At 43.5% G+C, this 23,904-nt stretch overlaps 1 protein-coding gene across 9 annotated transcripts in view; it reads left to right on the forward strand.

Moving 5' to 3' along the window:
• Positions 1-23,904, forward strand: part of ETV6 (ETS variant transcription factor 6) — a 223,291-nt gene that overhangs the window by 177,929 nt on the left and 21,458 nt on the right. For all 9 annotated transcript variants that reach the window (XR_011497154.1, XM_070495069.1, XM_014845595.3 and 6 more), the window contains 2 exons: positions 7,963-8,097; positions 22,597-23,142. Coding sequence is in view for 8 of the 9 variants with exons in the window: in XM_070495069.1 (XP_070351170.1) it covers positions 7,963-8,097; positions 22,597-23,142 (681 nt within the window). In the remaining variant the exon portion in view is untranslated. The remainder of the gene's footprint in view (positions 1-7,962; positions 8,098-22,596; positions 23,143-23,904) is intronic.

Genomic DNA, 23,904 nt, shown 5'->3' on the forward strand with positions numbered 1-23,904 from the left:
ACAGAGTGTGATGTTACAAATTATTTCTTCCCTTTCCACCCCACCGGAACCTCTGTCTTTGGAAATATGGTTTGCTTGTGCCCTTCAAATGTGGTAAAAATCCCTTTCAAGAGTAAGCTGAAAATACTGGTCCGTGTCTATGTATAGTTCCTTGCACCAACTTGCCTGTTAATTTCTACTAAGCAATGTTAGATGGTTTGCTGGATTGAATGGCTGTGTCAACTGGCTGTTTTAGAATCGAGTTGTAGAGTCTGAGGGTATGGATCACAGAGGCGGACTGCAGCCCTGAAGTGTGGGAGTTGCAGTAGACATGACCCTAACTGAAGACTCCCAGAGTTGGCACTTTCTTCTCTTACTGTGTCTTTGAGCAAAACAAACAGACAAAAATGTGTATCACACGTCAGAGGAATGCTTAATACGTCAATTACAGGACAGTCACTTAATTCCCCAGCACTTCACTTGTCCCATTTGTGAAATGATGGTGACAGCTGATCCCTCTGCCATGCAGAGGGCTATTATAGTGTGTAAAACATGCACCACATCCTTTGATAAAGTGCATACTCATTTCACAATATTTTTGTTTTCTCAGGAGCTTATTCTTTTATCTTACCTTATATTCTGTACCCAGCTAAAGGCAATTGTCTTACTATATCTCATTTCTAACTGATTTATTCTTGTCTTAAATAGAATATTCAAATTTTCACACAACCTGCTCCCTTTTTCTTGCGATCTCTGTGTCTAAGACATAGATATCAAGCTAAATTTCAAATATTTGTTCCTAAGTAAAAGACTAGTTTATTTTTATGGTCACAGAAGGCACTTCATATTAAATAAAAGGTTTGTAATTCAATCAGTCTACAAAAATGGATTGAATGGTATACTTGGAAAGTCAGATGGAGCGGAGTTAGAAAGCCAGGAAGTGCCATGACAGGACTGGGCCTGTTATGACCCCCAGTGGGATCCCCTAGGCCTGTGACGGCATTGGTGTTTTCACTGTTGAATTTGAGGTGAAACTGAAGAGTCTCAGAGCTAGGCCTTCATCCTGAACCTATCACAGGCGGAAAGGACCCAGCAGAGAGAATTTCCTGACAAATCTGAAAAGTACCCCCTCACACCATGCATGCTTCTTTTTTTTTTTTTTAAGAATAGGTCAGAAGGAAACTAAAATCTCTGAATAAAAACAGAAGAGAGAGAAAGAGAAAAGAGAACAGTTTGCAAATTTAAGAATGTGCCGCTTCAGATAATCTTCACATGAGGGTTTGTACGTAGTAAATCATCACCTGAAAAATGCAAATTTTCACAATGTTAAGATTCTGCTTTAAACCCACTGAACTTGAGAAGTTTAACATTGTGAACCTCGGAGGAGAGGCACTGGGTCTGCATTGTAGATGACGCAATGCATTGGTCCCAGCCTTCTGGAGAACGAGCAATTATAGTAAGACTTTAAAACTAATCATACCCTTTCACTGATAATACCATTTTAAGAAACTATTCTAAGGAAACCATCCAATTTGGGGGGGGGGGGAGATGCCATTAGCAATTCTATTTATAATTGTAAAACCTTGAAATGCCCAAGCCAACCCCAATATGGGACTTGCTAAGCAAAATTGGAGGATATAAATATACGGAAATACACTGTAGATTTACAAGTGTTTATTGAGTCTATTCTTTCTTCAGTAGATTATACAGGGCCTTACAGATCATATTTGGGACTTTAAACATTGCTTTAAAGACAGGCAGAAGCCTCTGAGGGTTTTAAGCAGAGATCAGCATGACAAGGTGCAGAGGTAAAATGTGGATATGGGACAATTGGTTTGGCTGGTACCTAGGAGCCGTGGTGGTGACTTGAACTAAGAAGGGGATGATTCAAGGAATATTCAGAAGAGAGAGTCTGTAAGTCTTGGTGACTGAGTAGATGTTGGATGAGAGGGAGAGAGGAGTTAAGGATGACTCCCAGGTTTCTGGCCCAACCAACTGGGCACTTCCTGAACTAGGAAACATCACGTGGGTTATAAAGAATTTTATGTTAGACACATTTAATGTGTGGTACCTGTATGGCATGCAAGAAGAAGTGTCGAGGAGATAACTGAAGGTTCCAGAGTTGAGAAGAAATGCCTAGCTGGAGTAGATTTAGCATAGATGAGCTGATTGAAGCTCTGGGAGTAGATGAGATTACCTAGGAAGAAAGAATAGTCAGAGTCCTGGGGAGCCTTGCTGTTGAAGGGTTGGAGAGGGAGGAAGAGCAGAGAGGTGGAAAGAAAACCAGGAGAAGTAGGAATTTCAGAAGCTGTGGAATGTTCTAAGGAGAAAGGTAGTGATTACTGATGATGAATGCTGCTGAGAGGGCAGACAAGTCCCCAGGTACTAACCGTTGTCCTTTGGGTTTGACACCAGTTAGGTGACTCAGCGAGAGCAGTTTGGAGAAGGGTTAGAGTGGAGAGCAGGATGAAGGGCCCTGAGGAGTGGAAGGGGAGGGACGTGGCGCTAACAGGATTGGACAGCTCCTCGGAGAAGTTCGGCTACCATGGGAGGAAACAGGAGCGGTACCTGGAGGGGAAGATGAAGACAGAGGTGTGCGCATGTCCACACGAGTGGTTGTGTGTGCACGCATGTGTGTGTGTGTGTGTGTGTGTGTGTGTATGTAGAAGACAGGAAAAACTTGAAACTACTTAAATGATGGAGAGAAGAAACTCATAGAAAGAAGTTGAAGATAGAACTGTGAATGAGAGAGAAAAAAAGGTGAACTAGAAATGTCTGTCCATCTGAAATGTCGTCACCTGGAAAAATAAATATTCCATACATATGAATGTGACTTTATGAAACTTATGCATGTGCTTTAAATACAAAAATATTGAGGCGAAGCAAATAGTTTCCAGATTCTTTTGAGATATGTCTGTTAATATCATAATTACAAGGGGTGCCATCTATTGAGCGCATATTGTAGCAGACATGGGGCTGGTGCTTGTTCGCATCATCTTATTAATGCTCATAACAGCCCTGCCAAGTCTGCGGCAGTATTCTCATGTGAGACAAGAGAATATTTAAGACTTGAACTAAGGCACAAAGGCAAAAAACAGTTTGCCTCAGGGCATGCAGTTGACAAATAGAGGAACAAGGATTCAAACTTGGGACTTCTTGCTCGGAGCCCAAGTTCTTTCCTCTGAAAGTAGAGAAACTTAGATAAATGTAACCCCCTAAAGAGCATCTCTTCTTGGTCTTCAGAGACGAATAAAATTGATAAGGCAACTTGGCAACAGTTCTGTTCACTGTCTCTACTGTCCATTTGAAACAAATTGCAAATAAAATAATAGAATTTAGGAGTCTCAAAGTAGATGCCTGGCTTTTCACATCAAGATCACCAATACAAAATTGAATGTATGTTTAGTTTGTGGATCTGTGTGTGTGTGTATGCATGCACATACATGTGTATGCATGAAAGCATGTGTTGTGTGTGTCATGTGTGTACATACCCCCAGGAGGTTATCTAGGTTTTGTGGGGCCTGAAGGTTATAGTATGGGGGACACAAATATTTCTAGGGCTCCTCCCAGGGGTCTATGCAAGTGAAGAGCTCTGAAGCTCACTAGCTTCATGGCAAATCCACCTCTGCACTTGCGTGTGCTACGTGAACTATGTATGTATGCATGAAGATATAGGGAGGAACCAACAAAAGCTATTGTGCCTTAAACAATAGCCTTGGTTCCATTGCTTAGTACTATAGAAGCACCTTTTGTAGTTAGTACTAGTTATTTCTTTTCTGGGAAAACAGAGAAGATTTATCAAGAATCCAAGAATTTTTTGAAGAGTGACTTCTGAATTCAAGCCAGTGATCGTTAGCTAAGTTAGATACAGTGCTATGGCTCATGCTCTTTATTTTCAGCAGGCAAATAAATATAACTTACTTTTAAATATCTTCTTTATTCCAGAGATCTTTCTGTTAATATTACATTTTAGATATGATCTCCTGCATATAGGAAGATTTTAAGGATGTACCGAGAAAGCAGGCTGGGTATTGGAGGAATTAGGAGATGGAAGAGGCTAGGAGGCCTTCTTTATTTACTTAGAAAACTGTCGTAGAGGGGACACGTGTTCTGTGTTGCTTCAGAAGCAAAATCTGTGAACCGAAGTACATAAGATTTCAGGGAGGCCAGATTCCAGCTCAACAGAACTTTCTACTACCAACTAGAACTGTCCAAAAGTGGTTTGCTTATGTTGTGTCCAGCTGCCCACTGCTGGAAGTACTCAGCCAAAACTACTTTTTGGCAGGGCAAGGTGGGGAGGGGAACTTCTACTAAATACAAGTTTGAGTCGATTTAAGAAACCTCTAGAATCCTCTCTAGGCCTAAGATCCCAAGCTTATAGTGGACACACACTATTACTGCTGATCATACATACACAGGGCACACACAGTAAGTTGGTTTTTCCTCCGTAATAGTGATGCGTTTGTGCTAAGCCAGCCACATTCCCCGACCAAGCCCCTGGTTGCTGAGGAAACACGTCTGTGAATGGACTGATCCAGCTATGGCCATACTCTACAGCCTTAGAATTAAGTTTTTTCATGGCCTAGAACCTGGGACCTTGGGCCTGTGCTCCCACCCATTAGCCAGCTGTCACAGGTGGCGCTTATGAACGAGAGCTTACTAGTTCTCCTAATAGGCTTAGGCTTTAGGTAAGGAACTGGCAGAGTTCTGCTTGATCGGCCCCTCCGACTGCTTTCTCCTGCACACTCAAAGAGGAACCTTCTCTGCCTGGCTGCCTCTGCCAGCTTTGGGATGAGGGGCAGCAGAGAGCCAGCACAGAAGGCCTGGGAAAGTATGGAGCAGAGCAGGTCATCCCCACTGTGGACTCAGCCCACCAAGCCAGGGCGAGGTATCCAGAGAAGCCAAGAATGGGTGAATGGTCTCCGTTAACCTTTGCCCTTTCTGAAGGGGGAAGATAACACTGACCATGACCCAGACACTCCTTTGTTCTCCATGAGACCTCCTTAGGGGTCTACAGGTCTGTCCTAAACTGCTTTAATTATGTCAGTAAGAAGAAGAAGAATGGTGGTGGTGATAGTGGCAGTCACAGCAACAGCTAGTGTTTGCTGAGTTTTTACTGTTTGCTGGACATTGTGATGATCTCATTACACAAATTACCCCATCGAATGCTCAGAATAGTCCTACAAGGTAGATGCTGTCAACACTGCCATTTTATAGATAGAGAACTGAGGCTTAGAGAAGTTGAAGGACGTGCCTGAGGTTCCAGTCTGACTCCAGAGCGTAGACCCTTCCCCATTCCACTTTATTGCCCCATTTCTCTGTATAATGGAAACACAGAAAAGGAAGTGACGTGGCCACTCTACAGTCCAGTCTTTAGCCACCACATGGAGGAGCTTCTCCAGCCCCAGGAGTGACCTGAGAGGAAGACCAGTGTGTAATATGTGCACCATACCTGCTGTAGGTGCTTCGAGACGCTCCCCTCATTTAATCCTCACAGCAGACTTCTGAGGTAAATGTTGTTGTCTGCATTTCGCAGAGAAGTTCAGGGACTTGCTCAAGGTCCCCGGTGCAGAGGAACAGCGCTCCAGCTGGGCAGCCCGGGCCCTCCCCGCCATAGCAGCCTGCCTCTCTACGTGAACAAAGTTGAACATCCTCGCTGACACTAAATTTGTATTTCCTGGCCTCCCCTTCCAAAATGGATACTCTAATTACTGACCATTTTTTTTAGTAATAGTAATCATCAGGAACACATTTTTCAATGTTTTCGTTTTCTCTTCTGCTTACTACCGAAATAAACCATTGCTCAAAACCACAGGATGAAACCCAGCGAGTGTGCGGCCATGTAAATTAAGAAAAGTTCAGGAAGACATTACACCAAACTGAAAGAAACAAAGTGTTGATTAGGGACTTATTTTTGTAAGCGATTAAAATATGAATCATTAAAATAAGACTGTATTTCAGGCTCCGTATCCTTGTCTCATCAGAGAGCATTACCATGGCTACTAGGTTTGGATTAGATGAGCTCCAAAGCCTTGCCAGCTCTAAATAACGCAATCTCTACCTTAGACAGAGCATTTTTAAAAGTCTGCGTCTTCTCAAACATTTCATTAAAAGGAAATACCCAAGTGACATGGTGTCTTCAGCTCTTCAAAGTCTTTTGCTTTATTTAATCATAATAGTACAGTCATGCATTGCTTAACGATGGGGATACGTTCTGAAAAAGGTGTCATTGGGCGATTTTGTCATTGTGCAAACATCATAGAGTGTACTTAGACAGACGCAGATGGCATAGCCTACTACACGCCTAGGCTATATGGTACTAATCTAATGGGACCACTGTCGTATATGTGGTCCGTCATGGATCAAAACGTCGTTATGGGACACATGGCTGTAAACAGTAGCAGTAAGTTATACTGATAACAGCCAAAATTCGGAGGAAGAGAAACGTCCAAAGTCAAAGCGGAGACGCAAGGACACCTCAAGAATCAGTTAGAGTACAGTCTCTTGGAACTTATAATACAAATGGAAAAGGAGTAGAGGTTTGCAGAAAGAAGGAAATTAATATGGAGCATTTCTCAGGTTCAGGCTGAGTTTAAAAGAAAAAAAATAATAGCCTAAAATATGCAGTTAAATTACATTGTTAATTAAAGTATCTGTTAAAAGTGGCTAAAATTAGAGACAGAAACCCATTGTTTGGTACAATTGTTGACTGCATATCTGTATGTGGAAGGGCATGGGGGGATAGCCAGAAGACTGTGGTATTTTAAAGATTAATCACCCACCCCTAAGGGGTTTTGAGGCACCCACCTGCGTTTTTGAACTTGGATTTAAGCCAAAGGGGTGGAACAAGACAATGACAGGTTTTTTTGCTAATTAACTACTCAGTGGACATTTCAAGTGCCAGATATATCAGAACAGAGGGCCCCAGCTCAGAGCAGCCCCCACTGTCCTCTGCAACGGGGTGACATCTAAAGATGATTTTCTAGAGACTGTAGAGGCTTGGAGCAATGCCTGTGTGTATTTTTAAAGGAGGGAAGCATCCTAGAATGTGCCAGTTCCTTATAGGGTATCTTCAATAGTGAGCACCTCTGACCAGACTTGTCGATTTTTTTCGTATTTATTCTCTTCCTGCCTAGGAGTGGGGTGGGTTAGAAAGGCATGTTGTTTTCTGTTGGGAAGATTTCTATGAAGAATCTACGAGTTGTCATTGGAACATTAAAACTTTTCATACTTAGTGACTTCAGAATTCTTCTTTGAACAATCTGAAATGCAGGCAAAGGTAGATGTGAAAAGGATATTTTTCACAAAAATAATAGCAATAAAGGGGGACAGTTTAAATTTCCAATAAAGTCTGGTGCATCCCTGTGATGGGCTATCCTTATGCAGCTACTGGAGCAGTTCAGTAACGTGGAGGGAGGGGCTGGCCCTGGTGGTGTAGTGGTTAAGTTCAAACGCTCCGCTTCGGTGGCCCAAGTTTGTAGGGTCAGATCCCAGGTGCAGACCTACACACCATTCATCAAGCCATGCTCTGGTGGTGACCCACATACAAAATAGAGGAAGATTGGCACAGATGTTAGCTAAGGGCCAATCCTTCTCACCAAAAAATAATAATAATAATGTGGAGAGAAAAAGAGAGATACTAAACTATTATAAGCCTGGTTCTAATTATGTAACTATAGATAGTGTTAACAGGGTAGGATTATAGGTGATTTGTGTTTTCTTTCTGGCTTTCTGCATTTTTTTAAACTTTTTTTGTATGTTACTTTCATAATCAAAAAAGTTCAATAAATCAAATGGCTCTGACCTTTGGAGTTTTGAGTGGCACATCCTGTCCCCTGTAGACTCCGGGAAGGTAGGGGGCCAGCCAGTCTTGCTCACCACTGTGCTCTTAGTACAATGCCAGGCATCCAGTCGAAGCTGTCAGTAAATAGTTGTTAAATAAAATGTTCCGTTGCTCTATTTCTCTTTCCTTTTTCTCTGCAGGTGATGTGCTCTATGAACTCCTTCAGCATATTCTGAAGCAGAGGAAACCTCGGATTCTTTTTTCACCATTCTTCCACCCTGGAAACTCTATACACACACAGCCGGAAGTCATACTGCATCAGAACCACGACGAAGGTACCAGAGGAGGCTTCTCTTTCCTTGCCTGAGGCTTAGACAAATCCAGGAGGTTTTGTTGTTAAGTTGATAAGTTGTTCCTATTCATGTGATTCATTTTTTCATTCAACAAACACTTATTGAGTGCTTACTATGTATAAGACCCTGGGGGGAATGCCAAGATGAATAAGATAGACCCTTATTTCTCTGCAACTCAGTCTAGGTGAAGAAATGAGATAGATATACACATAAGTATCAAAGCATAACTAGAATAGTAGGCACCATAAAGAGGTAGTGGAAAGAGAAATCACATCCACGTACGGGCATCAGGGTCAGCTTCATGAAGGAGATGGCTCTGGAAGATTCCGTTGATGGTCCAGCAGGATTCTCATATGCAGGGATGCAGTGGAAAACATACCAGACAGAGAGAATTGACATAGGATGGAGTCAGTCCTTGGAATAGAGAGCAGTCAGATGACTTGGGTTGTAGATCTTATTTTTCCCCTCTAACCTTTTCTTAGGAAACATATCAAACATACCCCAAATAGAGAAACTAAACTAAACCCCTCTGAGCCCTCACTCTGCTTCAACAATGACCGACATTTTGCCTTTGCAGAGCTGGTCCAAGGAGGTGAGATTGGAACCAGAATGTGGAGGACTTGGGTGGGGGAAAGTGATGGGGAGTCATGAAGGTTTTTAAGCACAGGATAATAAAAGCTGGAGAAAGGGGGAGCTGGCCCGGGGGCATAGTGGTTAAGTTCGCATGCTCTGCTTCGGCAGCCTGGGGTTTGCGGGTTCGCATCCTGGCCATGAACCTACACACCACCACTCATCAAGCCACACTGTGGCAGCATCCCACATACAAAATAGAGGAAGATTGGCACAGATGTTAGCTCAGCGACAATCTTCCTCAAGCAAAAAGAGAAAGACTGGCAACAGATGTTAGCTCAGCAACAATACCCCCAAAAAAAAAGAAAAAAAGAAAAAAGGGATGAAGAAAGGAAAAAAGACAAAAATCCTGTGAACTCTGTGGTGGACCAGGGGTTTCCTCTTCCTGCACCAAAGGCAGTTTCTTATGGTGCACTCAGTGTAAGTACTTATTTCAGATGTCCCAGGTGTTTCTCCTTGCTTGTGAGTCACAGGACTCATAAAGTCATTGGTAGAAAACAAAACAAAGAACCAGGATTGAATTGTGGCCCTGGACATAGTTCCAAAGCAGGGGTTTGGGTACAGAAATAGGGTATAAAAATCTTACTTCGAGCACCATTCCGTTGAACAGTGAGGCATCGAGCCTCTGAGGAGCCTGAGGTCCAAGGCTTCCTGCCCGGATTGGTTAGACAACAGATGTGGGGACATGAACTTGAACTTTTTTTTAGGACCAGCTTACTAAGGGCCCTAAATCCCTGGTCCCTTGGAGTATTTCCTTAAATTGATCATCCCCAAGAGGAGGGCTACTATTTCTTGTTTTATTGTTGGCAAATTAAAAAATGAGAAGTTATTTGTTTTCTTAATTAACACTTCACAAAAGAGCCTGCCTCCAGGCACCTGACATCTCCACCTTGCGCCAAGTGTTTCACAGCAGGTCCCCTCGCTTCTGTGACGGAGGATAAACGGGAGGATAAACGGGAGGATAAACAGAGCATTGCTTGCATGCTCCCTGCCTGTTGCTCTCATCCTTTCTTCCTCTAGCTTCACCTTCGCTAAATGTAGCAGCTGCTTCCCACCCCCAATTCGGTTTCTCAGTTCTTTGCTCTTCCTGCCTCAAACGTAAGTACGTATGTACCCCGGCTTGCGTAATAGCCAACAGCTACTCCACAGCAGAGGAGGTGGGTTTACTGAAGCTTGACATTAAGGCGAGAGTCATATTACCGGCCTGCCTCTTCGGATACAAACAGGGTGTGATGAGGTTTTCTTTTCTCTCTCTCTCCAAATGCGATTGGAGGCTTGGTCTCACCCCATCACAAATCCTTCCTCTTTTCCCCTTGGCCTGGTCTGACTCATAAGTAGGTGTGTTTGTTGTGGTTCTCCTTTGCAGGTGCTAATCAATAGAGAAAGCTGGCTTACTCTCAGAGCTACTCTCAAACCAAGTAAATACAGATGTGCTGTCCCATACGCCATAATGAGCTGTGCTCTGAAGTGTTATGATGGTGGTGGTGGTGAGCTCCGTAGGTAAAAGAATGGAGCTAATGAGGCCAAGGTCAAGGGCTTCATCGCCCTGTGGACCAGTTGGCTCTACTTCAGACTCAGCTCTTAAAAGTAGTGTGTTCTCAGAGACCGTTCCTTAAAGCCGTCAGCCAGGAATCGAGATCTGAGAGTACAGACCTTTCAGACACGGCGCATGCTCTCAGATGAGTCAGGGGACACACGAGAAGGGAAAGTGCGGGTCTTCGTCAAATGGTATCAAATGAGAAGAGCCGTGCAAGGCATGGAGGTGATATGAAGAGGCTGCCTGCCCCTAGACTTGCAGATCTATGGGCGCCATGGGTGACAAAGGGACGAGTAGAGAAGTGGATGAACCAGTACAAGTTCCCTACCTCCAACCACCTCCCACCTCTTTCTCTTCTCCACCAAATAGAAAAATACCAAGCTCAACATGAATTGTCTCTGGAATCAATGCTGTTACATTCACTTGTGAATGGAACACATTAATCTGGGCGTATGTCAACATACAGAAAGATCTGGTCCTGAAGAGGGAGAAGTGAAATTACACCTATCAAATATTACATCCCCAAGGACTTACTTTACGTAATTGGGGATACAGTACCATGTAAAAGTGTGTTGCTGTGGACTTGGCAGAGAAATAAATATGACAGAATGGAAGAAGAACAGAGGCATTCCAGAGAGGACCCGACTCAGCCCCTAAGCAGCCTGGCACAGTGAGGCGTGCAGAGTGAATGTAAACACAGAGCTTCATTCAGCCCCCTGTGACTTCACCTCATCGTTGCCACTGACTTAACCAGTCCAGACATTCATAATTTCACAATGGGAATTTATGTCACAATACAAATGTATCTTGTTCAATCCAGCAACAGTTCCCCGCAAATGTCCCATATGAGTACATTACATTGAAATCTCACCTTCCTTACTAGCAGCCACATGGCAGCGCCAGAAGCTAGGAAGTTGGTGTTAGCTCAGAGGCTCCCCTCCAGGCTCTGAGGGGAGATGAAGGGGACCATGCTAATTCAAACCCTTATTTTGTAAACTTTCATTATCCCTATAATGTACACTGTTCTGAAATTGTGTCATGCCTTGGGTGAAGCAGTCCTCAGATTAGCACCTAAGTCTCGGAGAACTGGCATTCTACTCTCTTCCCGTACTTAGTTCTGGGACAGGAAGACAATATTATATAATTAAGGTAACCTTATAAATTTTCATCCATACCAAGACACTTCTGACGGTGAAACCGGACTCTGTTAATAAGTAAGCCGGGACAACAGGCATAAGCCAGGACCAGCCCAGACAAACTGGGACACGTGGTCAGCTTCGATAAAATTTTTAAGAGGATGGGATCTGGAAGTCAGGAAACCAGGTTCTCACCCTCCATTCTGCCAGAACAAATCATAAAGGCTAAGTTTCTCAGATCTCTTACAGCTCTCAAATCCTAACTTTCTCTCCAAGGTCTGAGGCTCCCTGGGTGACATGAAGATGAATAAGACACATTCTCTACCTTCAGAGTCTTGGGTAACTAAAATCCAGAAAATCATAACAATGTCCTGCCTGGTGTTGCTCAGAAACAGCTGAACATCTGCTCTATTCTCATTTGTCTCACCTTATCAAGAACTATTAATAATATTACCCCTCTTAGTAGTCAAACGAAAAGCATCGTCATTCACTCGTTTCACAATGAAAATCTTAGTTTAAGTGGATTCCTTTTCTTTGATTATTGTGACTCACTTTAACTGCATAATATGACTTAGTTAGACATTAGGTAGATAGCTATGTAGGAAGGAGACAAAAATAATGATACTACTTCTTTCACCAAAACCAGGAGGCAAAACATTTTTAGAAATTTCAGACTTCAGATGATTTTAAAATAAATTTATTTTGTCACACACAGTTATAGTATCAACTTCTTTTGACACCTTAGATTCCAAAATTAGTTACTTTGGGCTCCCATGGAATAATTTACAAAAAGGCTTTGTCCCAAAGTATATATTCGATTGCCACTTGTCTTTTAGTGTTAAAACTACTTCAATAGTGATTGCGTAGAAGCTCCTTGAGCAATATAAAGTGTGCTTTCAGTCTGGGCTAGTCTCCAAATGGGGTCAGCTCTGCAGAGCTACCCCTGTTGGACCAGACACGCGTAAGTCTGCAGGGAGAAGGAATGAGGTCAGTTTCTCTTACGTTCTCATCCTATGACTGCTTTGGGGGACCCTCCTGTAACTGCAGCTCTCCAGTCCTCTCTCCTCCTATGCCCCATCTGAGAGACTGGGAGGTGGTTTTTAATCACTCTAATTTGCCAATATTCACACATGTAGTGCTGTGGTTGCTTCTGCAACCGTGGACATAGTTTTAAGGTGAGAGTTCTGCTCTGGGGCAGCTCTTTGTCACCAGGTGGGCGTGGACTTTGTAAGTGATGATGAGAAGTGTCAAGTGTCGAAATACTGTTGATCTCCATTCTCCTTACAAGGAGCACATGGTAATGGCCCAGTGAGTAGAGAAATCATTTCTTCGTGAGGGGAGGGTGGCTTGCATTCTGGGATGGCCCACAGAAGTTTCATTTATGTGATTGCTTTATTGAGGGATGTTACCCCTCCCACCCCCAACACAGCCCCCAAATCCAAGTGCCCAAAGACTGCTTTGGAGGAAGGAAATGTTATACATCTTTAATGAGATAATTAAAGACAAGGTATGTGAATCTGCTTCATAATAGCAAAATAATAGCTAACATTTATGGAGTCCTTGTTGTGTGCCAGACCCTGATCTAAGCCCTTACATGTTTAAATCATTTAATCTTCACAACCACCCTATAAAGAAGGTAATATTATCTCGACTTTATAGATAAGGAAATGGAGGCTAAGAGCAGTAAAGTAACATGCCCCCAAATCACACAGCTGTGAGGTCCGCTTAACTCCAGTGCCTGTGTTCATTGCACTGCAGCATGAATAAGCTGACCAAAGGAACATTTTTATTAAAGTGTTTTGGGCAAGCACCCTCAAAATGGGACAGATGATTGAATGTTGAGTAGAATTGTGGAGATTAGAATACCAAGTCTGGTCCCTTGACTGGGGTCCAGTGTGGCAGGTACCAGCACTCCTGCTTATAGTTTTTCTGCTTCACAGTACTTGCAACTGCCAAATCTAAACCCAAAAAAAAGGTCAGAGATAACTTTGAGACACCAGTGTATGTCTTCAATTCATGATATTAAAACCTCATACTAATTTGGACTAAATTAACCCATATAGATCATTGACTGCCTCAGGATGAGTGGACTTAGCATGACGAAAATCCTGCAGCCTGTGAGAGATGTGGCTTTTGAGTCAGGCACTGGCTTCTGAGAGCAGAAGCGCTGGTTGGCATCCTCCTTGGGAACCAGGCCCTCACTGCAGGTCTCTCCTTGGGAGCCGGCCCCTCTGTGTAACTGCTGAGTAGGCACCAGGGTAGATGAACTTTTCTAGCTGCTCGGGCCACATCCTATTAATGGTTCTTTTAAAAACTTCCCCAATTCTCTAGTCTTGCTGGAGTGATGTACATGAATGAAGTGTCAAGAAGGCCATTGACTGGGGTTTGACATCTTTGTTATCATATTAACCGTGTAATGCATGATGGAGCCAGAGAGCATAATGGGGTGTGTGTGCATTCTGGATCCAGACCACCTGGGCTCAAATCTCAGTTCCCCAGTTTACCAGCTGTGTGACTTTAGGCAAGTTACTGAACTTCCTTGTGTCTCAGTTTCCATCTGTAAAAGAAGGAAAATAGCAGGACCTATAGAATATGATTGCTCTGAGAAGGAATCAGGTAATATGGGAAATGCCCTTTCGAAGAGCACCTAACCCATAGCAAGCGCTTAATAAATGTTCATTATCATTATTTGATATTTCTTACCACTGTTTGGTGGGTTTTTTCTTTTTTTTTAAACTTAAAAAATTTAGTTCTAATAAAATACTCATTGACCATCTTAACCATTTTTAAGTGTCCAGTTCAGTAACGTTAAGTATATTCACATTGTTATGCGATGGTTGGTTTTTTTCTTACCTCCAATCCCAGTTTTCTTAACCATTCCCGTTATTGCAACTGCATGCACTTTGTGCAAACACCAGATTTGTGCCTCCCGGACATAGGAAGGGCTTGTTGTCTACCCACGCCATTATCTTAGAGCTCCTTCAGGGATTAACCAGGCGCCCTCTGTAGCATTGTTTCTATGGGAAAATACATTGAAAGTGCCAACCTTAATTACTTTCAGGACACAGCCTGTTTTGAAAATGAGCAGTGCTTTACTTTATGTTGCCTCGCAGTCCCTGGCAAATTGTGGGTCCCCTGCGACCCCCTTGGGACCTATTAATCTTCTGGCTGTCTCCTCTCACATTAACAACTCTAAGATTAACCTTTTTGTGTCCCTTTCCATTCTGTGACTCTTGGATCTGGCAGGAGATAATGAGGTCCCACCAGAAGAAGACCAGGCCCAGCTCCTGACTTCCTCTTGTCCCCAGGGCACCAGTGAACACCTTTCCCCCTTACTAGGCCTCATTCCACTCTTCTCTAACTCCTCCTTTCCTCTCCAGTGCCTCTTCTTCCTGCTTTGCTTCCCGTATTTCAGGCTCTAGGGCAGCATGACCTTTTGCCCTCTGACTCTTGTCCCGTGATGCAGCATTTGACGGGGATGGGAAAGCCTGGAGGCACTGGATGGCGCACAGGGCCTGTCTTCGCTGACCTTCAGGGAGGCCCTGCCCACCTTCCCTGCCTCCTAGGCTTCCTCGAGTGGTGTGGAGGCTGTTAGCCCTCAGCCTAGCTGGCTTTATTAAGCCAGAAGTTTTAGGGGCAAGAGATTCCTAATATGCATGAATAACTCTCCCAAGGTAGTCTGGAAGTCTTCAAGAACCTTCCTCTTACCCCCAGGGAAATGCCATCTGATTCCTTGACGATAAGGGGACTGGGGGCAGTTTGGGTTCACCTCCAGAGATGGAAGCCACAGTGGACCTGATCTTGCTCTTTCCCTTCTCCAGCGCTCCTCTCCTTATCTTTGTGCCACCCCGTCCCTCCTGTGATGACTCACAAGGCTCACCCCCACGGGTCTAATTGGCTTGTTTGAAATCTGATCCCTGATTTCTTCATTCACTTCTTTTGTGCTGCTTTGTCAAGACTGAGGGAGACTCCTCTATGCTGCCTGGGAAGCACAAGGACAGCTTACAGCCAGGAGCATGAATCTGTGCCCCATGCAGACTTGCTTTCACTCTCTGTACGGAGTCACTAGCAGAGGGAGCCAGTTTGGAGGCTGTTTGGTTTGGAAGCCACAGAAATGAAGATTAAGCCCCAGAGTCCTGCAAGTCACCTATTCACCTGTTTTGTTTCTTTCAGCCCCCTTCACCAAATGCTTATACAGTTCTAGGAGCTTACATAGGATTTATTCTTTATGACCTCAGACGTCTGTGAATCACACATTCCAAACTAGGGCAGTTTTCTTCTCGGCCCTCCAAGGAAAGTCAGTGACATTGGCAGCCTGTTGGGATAAATAGGCTGAAATGGGCAGGCAAAGGGTCAGTGGAAATTCTCGGCTGAACTTGTCAGAAAGGGAGGTGGGAATGTATTTGTTTGCTAGGGCTTCCTTAACAAAGTTCCACAAATTGGATGGTTTGAAACCCCAGAAATTTATCTTCTCGTAGTTCGGGAGGTTGGAAGCCCAAGATCAAGGTATAGGCAGGATCAGTTCCTTCTAAGGGCTGTGAGAGTCTGCCTTTCTCCTTGCTTCTGCTGGTTTGCTTGGCCATCTTTGGGGTTCCTTGGCTTGTAGATCACGGCCTTGATCTTCACAAGGCATGCTCCTTGTGTGCACTGACTCTTCATTCAGCACCTGTAGCTTTTTGTTTTTGTTTTTTTTTTTTACGTGTCTGCCTTTTCCATTAGACTATGATAGCGCGTGAGCAAGGACCACATTTTCTTACTCTTTGAATTTTCTACATCCAAGACACCACTTGAAATATGGTTGACATCACTGAAGGTTTGATGATTCAACTCATATTTTGTAATCACTGCATGGCAAAACGGTCCCCTTCCAAATGCGTGCGTCCCTATGTGTCCAAATTCCCCTTCTCGTAAGGACCCTAGTCGTATTGGAGTAGGGGGCCCCCTGACTCCATTATAACCTCATCTTAACCAATTACATCTGCAATGACCCTATTTCCAAATAAGGTCACATTCTGAGGTAATGGGGGTTGGGACTTCAACATATGAATGCGGAGGGAGTGGAGGAGCACAATTCAACCCATAACAAGGTGACAGAACCTAAGTGTATATGTGAGAAATCTATTTTGAATTTCACCTCAGGACCTCGAGACTTTAATTTCTATATAGCTCTTTATACCATTCATGGTTCCCACTAATCTTTTACAAAATTGTGCTGGGAAATGGTCCTTTCTGGAAGAATGTGGAGCACAGTAGACTGAGGCCGATGAGTGACAGTTACCTGCTGGGTTGATTTGCATCTCCCTGCCTAATTTCTTCTCTTATCATCATCCATGGCCTTAGGGAAAGCGTGATAGTGGAAATGTGGTCCTGGTATGTGAGATATAAACTTGATCTTAGCCTTTGCTCTAACCTGGAAATTTCCTAGTCAAAACCCATGACTTTAACCAAAGGCAGTTTTTTTTTTTTTTAGGTTTACCAGTTATTCATTATTTATAACATGATTAAATTGGGTCAAATTTTGATGAATTTTAAGTAGCAAAACTTTTCTAATAAGTAAAAGGAAAGAGGAGGAGAAAAGAAATCAGACCTATTTTTGTATTCATCACATTTAAAGTCCTAATTTATCTTGGGCTGTTTGGTAGTGAGAAGGCATTACTTGTGTCTAAAAGAGGTCTACAGAGAGAAAGGTTTGGGATGAGAAAACACTTTTAACCATATTGGGTTCCCTCCCAGTCCTTGGTGTTGTTTCCCCTTCCCCCTTCCTTCCGTGCCCACAGTGACTAATTATGTGTGGCTTTCCCTCCCTCTTCCTCGCGCGTTTCCCTCCCGTATCAAGACCTTCAGACCGAGGGCAATGTGGATAATTTCCCAGTTTTCCAGCTGGGCAGTTCACCAAGAACAAAGCCAGACATCAAGGCCAGACCAAAAAAATCTTCTTGTTTTAGACAGAAGACTCCTACATCTGGGGGATTTAATGCACCCACTGTCCGCTCAGTGCATTTCCTGTGTCCGGAGCTTCTCTGCCTGCCGGCTCTGGTCTCCTAAGTTTCCATACCCTGCTGCCAACTTATAATAACAGAGGCAGCAGGCAGCAGGGTCGGAACGTCATAGCCCACTTCGTATGTGGGCACATGCCTTGTAAACTGAAACAAAGCTTGGAAGATCTCATTGCAGGCCTTTCAGCCTCGACAGTGGTTGTGCCCAGACCACCAGGAGCCTGGAATTAAATACCCTTGGATCCAGTTCTCTACCATTAATGTTATCAACTTCATCAAGTACTTCCTCTTTGAGTGGTGTCTGCAGAGAAATAAATAAATCAAGCTCCTCCAAGTCCTGTTCCTGCCCGGATCCTGAGTCAAAAGTAAAATCTGAGTTGGATTATCTAGAGCACTGTCTCCTTCCTTCATTGTTCACAAAGATCTGGGCAGGAACAGAGAGTGAAATCTCTCCAGGACATTACATCAGTTCCTCTTTGACCCTTGGCATGAAAGTTCTTCCTCTCATAGTCTTCCCAGACTTCCTAAGGCTTGCCTTGAGTGCACACCCATCCACTGAGCCTTGAAGCTCAAGACATCAAAGAAAACCTGCAGGTAACCGGACTACTGGCCAACGCCTGTGTTCGTTTTGAAATTTGTAAGACGGGAAATGGATTCAGGAAATAGTGTTTGTCAATACATGGTTTTCATCATCCTTAAGTATTTTTAAACCTTAATAAGCTTTAATAAAGGGACGCATCCTGTAAATGGCATTTAAGAGAAAATATATGAAACTTCCAAGTGCAGTGGTCTTGAATAGTTGCTTATGATGATCATGCTCTGTGACAAATGAAAAGTGAGCCGTGGATAAAAGATAAATTCATTTTTATGGACAGAAGATTTGAGATCCATACTAGCTATGAAAAGAATATTTGCCTCATTCCCAAAAGACTGCAGATCATTTCTAACACACTAACAGTCTCAGCCTTTAAGGTTCACTCCATGGGCCTAATCAGTACCCTGTAAACAGTTCTTTGCATTTGAGTTAAAGTGAGGAATTTAGTACTTGTCATCCCAACCTGTGTCTGTGCAAGGTTGATTAGGCACTTTAAAAAAAAAAAAAGCTTTTTATAGTGGAAAAATATCAAACTTATACAAAAGTAGAGAAAATTGTATAATGAACCAGCATGTACCAATCACCAGCTGTGATGGTCAGCTCATGGCCAATCTTGTTTCCTCTGTGCCTCACGTACTCTCTGCTTCACCATCCCAGATTATTTAAAGGCAAATCCCAGATGTGTGATTTCATCCATAAATGTATCAGTACAAGTCTGAGAAGATAAGGACCCTTTATAAAATCACAATCACAGAACCATGACATCACTGAAAACTAATAGTTCCTCAATATCAGCAAATATCCTATTAATGTTCACATTTTTCCAACTAGGTCATAAATGTTTTCACAGTTTGTTTGAATCAGAATCCACGCAAGGGTCTATACTTTGTAAATGGTTGATGTGTCTCTTAAGTCACTTTCAATCTATAGGTGTCCATCCATATCTTTCTCTTTTTTTTTTTTTTTGAGGAAGATTAGCCCTGAGCTAACTGCCGCCAATCCTCCTCTTTTTGCTGTGGAAGGCTGGCCCTGAGCTAACATCCGTGCCCATCTTCCTCTAATTTATATGTGGGACACCTACCACAGCATGATTTGTCAAGCGGTGCCATGTCCGCACCCGGGATCTGAACCGGCAAACCCCAGGCTGCTGAAGCAGAATGTGCGCACTTAACCACTGCACCACCGGGCTGGCCCCCATCTGAATCTTTCTTGTGTACGTGTTTGTGCATTCTCTCTCCAGGTGTTTTAAAAAGAAGTTAGCCATAATAAGTATAACTTTCCCCCTGTACAAGGTGTATCATGTACATATGTATTTTTTTTTCCTTTGATTGCTTTCAAGATTTTCTCTTTTATTTTGGTTTTCAGCAATTTGACTACGATGTGCCTGGTTGTAGCTTTCATTGTTATTTATCCTACTTGGGACTTGCTGAGCTTCTTGGATCTTTACATTTGTTGCTGTTGTTGTTACCAAGTTTGGGGACGATTTGACCATTATTTGTTCAATTTTTTTTTGCCCCATTCTTTCTATTCTCTCCTTCTTGGACTCCAATTACATGTCTATGATACCATTTAATATTGTTCCACAGGTCGCTGAGGATCTATTTGTTTGTTTGTTTTTAATTTTTATTGATCCTTCTTCAAATTTACTAACTTCTGTCATCTCCAATCTACTGTTAAGTCCAACCAGCCCAGCCTTTGATTTCAGATATTATATTTTTCAGTTCTTGAATTTCTTTTTTACAGTTTCCATTTCTCTCCTGACAGTCTCTGCCTGTTATTGCTCATTATGACCATCATTTCCTTAAGTGCTTGAACTTATTTATAATAGCTACTTTGAAGTTCTTTTTTGCTAATTACAACATATCTAGATTATTTCAGAGTCTGTGTCTGTTGACTGCCTTTCCTCTTGATTATGGATCATGTTTTTCTGTTTCTTGGCATGTCTAGAAAATCTTTGTTGGTTGCTGGACATTATAGATAACACGTTTTAGAGACTCTGGATTGTGTTGTATTCCTCTACAGAGTGTTGATTTTTGTTCTAACAGGCAGTTAAATGACTAGCCAATCACTTTCAACTTTCAGAGGCTTGGTCTTACATTTGGTTAGGGCAGATCTATTTCAGTTTTCCCTGTAGGCTTCAGGCAAATCCCTTTGTCCTACAGCATAGTCCTTACTCCTGGGGTGCACTCGTTCTGAGGTATTAAACAGTCCGAGGTGTTTCCAGAGCCTTCATTGATAGGACTCAAACTCTGAACTCTGTCTTTAATACAGTGGCCAGTAGCTGAGATTTCTGCTCATGTCTTTCAACCATAAAGCTGTTGCTTTTCACTCAGCTCCTTAGTGTTCCCCCTGCACATGTGCTGTTCAGGGGCACATGTTAAAGATTTGAGGGAACTTTATGTGCCAATTTGGCTACTCCCTCTGAGGCTCCCTCCTTTATGGGATTTGCTTTCCCAAATGTTTGCCATTCTGACAGGTCCACACTCTCTTCCCTGACATCTCAAACAGCTTTCTGTTCATTTTCTAGCTGCCCCACACTACATGGACTGGAGAGGACCCTCAGGGTGAAAGCTGTTTAAATTTGGATTTCATTCTGTGTAGTTCCCTTCTTTTAAGAGTGAAATCCCCTTCAGTTTTCTCTAGTACCTTCCAATAACTTTTATAAATGTACTTTATCCAGATTCTATCATTTCTCTATGTAGGAAGGTTAATCCAATGCAAGCCATTCTGCCATGTTTGAAACTGGAATCCCCTTCTTCCTTATAGAAAAGTGCTTGCACACCTTATACACTTCACCTTCTTTTGCTATCAAACCATAGAGCCCAGAACCAGTCCTTAGCAGAATGTTGAGAGACTCCTCACTCCGTTTTATAGCTGCATAGTTCTCCATTATTTAGAGAGATACTATAATTTATTAAACCAGTCTCCTATCAATAGCTAATCCAATGATTAAGCACTTTTAAATTCATAGCAGCAGGCTATACAGTAGTTACAAAATAAGCCCTGTGCCTTCAAGCAGATGATCTTTTAAGGCTCATGAACAATATTTCTTTTGTTCACTGTCTCGTATGATAAGTGAGATCTAATGCAGTCTCCATTTTCCTGTTAACTCTGTGTAAAACTTTAAGAAACCACCACCTCCATCTCTGTTTACTAACCCTATCAGATTCCTAGATCCCCTTCATATGTTCTTCACATAGATATTGTCATAATGGACAAAGGAGATATCTTTGACTTGCTTCACTTAGAATAATGGACAAGTCTTTGACCAGAACAAGACAGCTCTGGGCACAGATGTGGCCAGAGAAAACCTCACTAAGATGAATATGGGGGCTGGCCCGGTGGCACAGTGGTGAAGTTCATGCATGCCACTTTGGCAGCCCAGGGTTTGCAGGTTCGGATCCTGGGCACAGATGGACATGCTGCTCATCAAGCCATGCTGTGGCAGCGTCCCACATACAAAGTAGAGGAAGATTGGCACAGACGTTAGCTCAGGGCCAATCTTCCTCACCAAAAAAAAATAGAGGATGAGTGTGGGGCCTTGTAGAAAGCTCCATTTTCCATTTTTCTGGGCAGATTTCTGTCCTTCCTGCTCTTAGCAGGGACTCCTAACACCACATGAGTGCTGGTCCCTCCCTCCACCCAGCCCACAGAGCTATTTCTGTTGCTAAGCTAGGTGCACTTCTGATGTCGTCCTTGCTCAAATGTCACCAGCTTGAACGTTCAGGTGAGATGGAGTGGAGGTATTATTAAGGGTATTTGTCCCTCCTCCTTCTTACTTCCCTCTGCCTGTCTCAGCATTTCTAGGGTCTGTGCACTGGGAAACAAGGTGATCCTAAATGTTCTCTCAAGTATAACAAGACCGTCATTCTGTAAATTTGGCCCAGTGTTCATGCTTAGCGCAGGTTTTGATACAACTTTTTCCCCTGGTTTCTACACAGCAAAGTGGCAGATATTGTCATGGGTATATAGGCTCTAGAATCTGACTGGGGTCTGGTTCTAATCTCTTAACTGGCTGTATGACCTTGGGTAAGTGTCTTAACTTCTTTATGCCTCCATTTTATCACCTGTAAGATAGGAGTAATGGTCGTTAGTATCTCCTACTTAGGAGTGTTGTAAATTTCAAACTATATGCTCCAGTACCTAGAATATAGTAATTGCTTTATTATGCTGATGATTATCGCTAATAACAACTCCTAGAGGTAGAGAATATGAAAATTTGGTTATGAAAATATGTCAGTAAGAGCATCTGGAGAGAAACCCTTAAGGACCCTGAAAGCCACTTCGAAGAGTCAAGTAACAAAATGATAAATGAAAGTTTGGCTTCCTTGGGTTTATAAGCCACTCGTAGGTGATTAATGGAATGTTTGCAGACATTCTTAGCTTGTCTAGCAGTCGGGAAAGAATTTCAAGTATGTCCACTTTAATTTCTTTTTAAGCAGTGAGAAAGCCACTCTGCGTCCTGCGAAGAAAGGTGCCACAGTGCACACGCACGTGCTCCGCAGTTTACTACGCTTAGAACCGCAGTGAGGTCCCTCTCCCGACAATTCACTGGGCTCTGTGATTGTCTTCCCCTCTGCTCCACAGATAACTGTGTCCAGAGGACCCCAAGGCCATCAGTGGAGAGTGTGCACCACAACCCTCCCACCATTGAACTGTTACACCGTTCTAGATCACCCATCACAACAAATCACCGGCCTTCTCCTGACCCTGAGCAGCGGCCCCTCCGGTCCCCCCTGGACAACATGATCCGCCGCCTCTCCCCGGCCGAGAGGGCCCAGGGACCAAGGCTCCACCAGGAGAACAACCACCAGGAGTCCTACCCCCTGTCAGTGTCTCCCATGGAGAACAATCACTGCCCACCGTCCTCTGAGTCCCACCAGAAGCCATCCAGCCCCCGGCAGGAGAACACACGAGTGATCCAGCTGATGCCCAGTCCCATCATGCACCCTTTGATCCTGAACCCCCGGCACTCCGTGGATTTCAAACAGTCCAGGCTCTCCGAGGACGGGCTGCATAGAGAAGGGAAACCCATCAACCTCTCCCATCGGGAAGACCTGGCGTACATGAACCACATCATGGTCTCCGTCTCCCCGCCCGAGGAGCATGCCATGCCCATTGGGAGAATAGCAGGTGAGTGAGCCCTCCCCTCTCTCCGCCACTTCTGCCTCCTGGGAGATCTGACAAAGCCCGGCTCTCTCCTTAGCGCCTTGCAGCTAGCTTCACACCATTCCCGATTAGGTGCCCTCAAAGGCTTTGTGAGGGCAAGTGGAGGCTTCTGCCTGGATGAGGCGAAATCCCTAATGGGCTAGTTAATGAGCCGCTGGGATGGAGTAGTTAATGAGCCTCAGAAATGTTAAGAAACAAATGTCCTACATCCAGCTTACAAGGAGAGTCACATCAGAATCATGGCTAAGCGAAAACATTTAAAATAAAAGGTTTATGAGCATGTTAATGGCCCTGTCCTGAAGTTTCCAGCAGCTAATTAATGACCAGACGCAGCATAAAGAACCTTTGTCTCAGATTCAGGCCTGTAATTCCATCGTGTGGGCAGTAACTCAATGTGGCCTTCACCTTGGGAGGGGATAGGAGAGAAAAACAGGATTATGGTGTTGGAGGCAGGTGTTGCTGGGTCGTTTGGACAGAGGAAACCACTCCCGAATTCTTGTACTTTTATGATGACAAGCCCAAATTTGCTTCCCTGAAACGAGAAACTAGTGGAAACCAGTGAAAAACTCTACACATTGTATTTTTGCTAGTCTGCCCATGATTTATATGAAGTCGTTCTCCAAAAGCTTAATCCTCTAACCACGTGGCGAGGTTGGCTGTTTACCTAGAGGGTCTCTCCATTCATGAGATGTTCGTTGGGCACCTACTATCCACAGAAAAACGCAT

The sequence above is a fragment of the Equus asinus genome, chromosome 22, assembly GCF_041296235.1.
Source record: "Equus asinus isolate D_3611 breed Donkey chromosome 22, EquAss-T2T_v2, whole genome shotgun sequence".
In the NCBI taxonomy this organism is placed as follows: domain Eukaryota; kingdom Metazoa; phylum Chordata; class Mammalia; order Perissodactyla; family Equidae; genus Equus; species Equus asinus.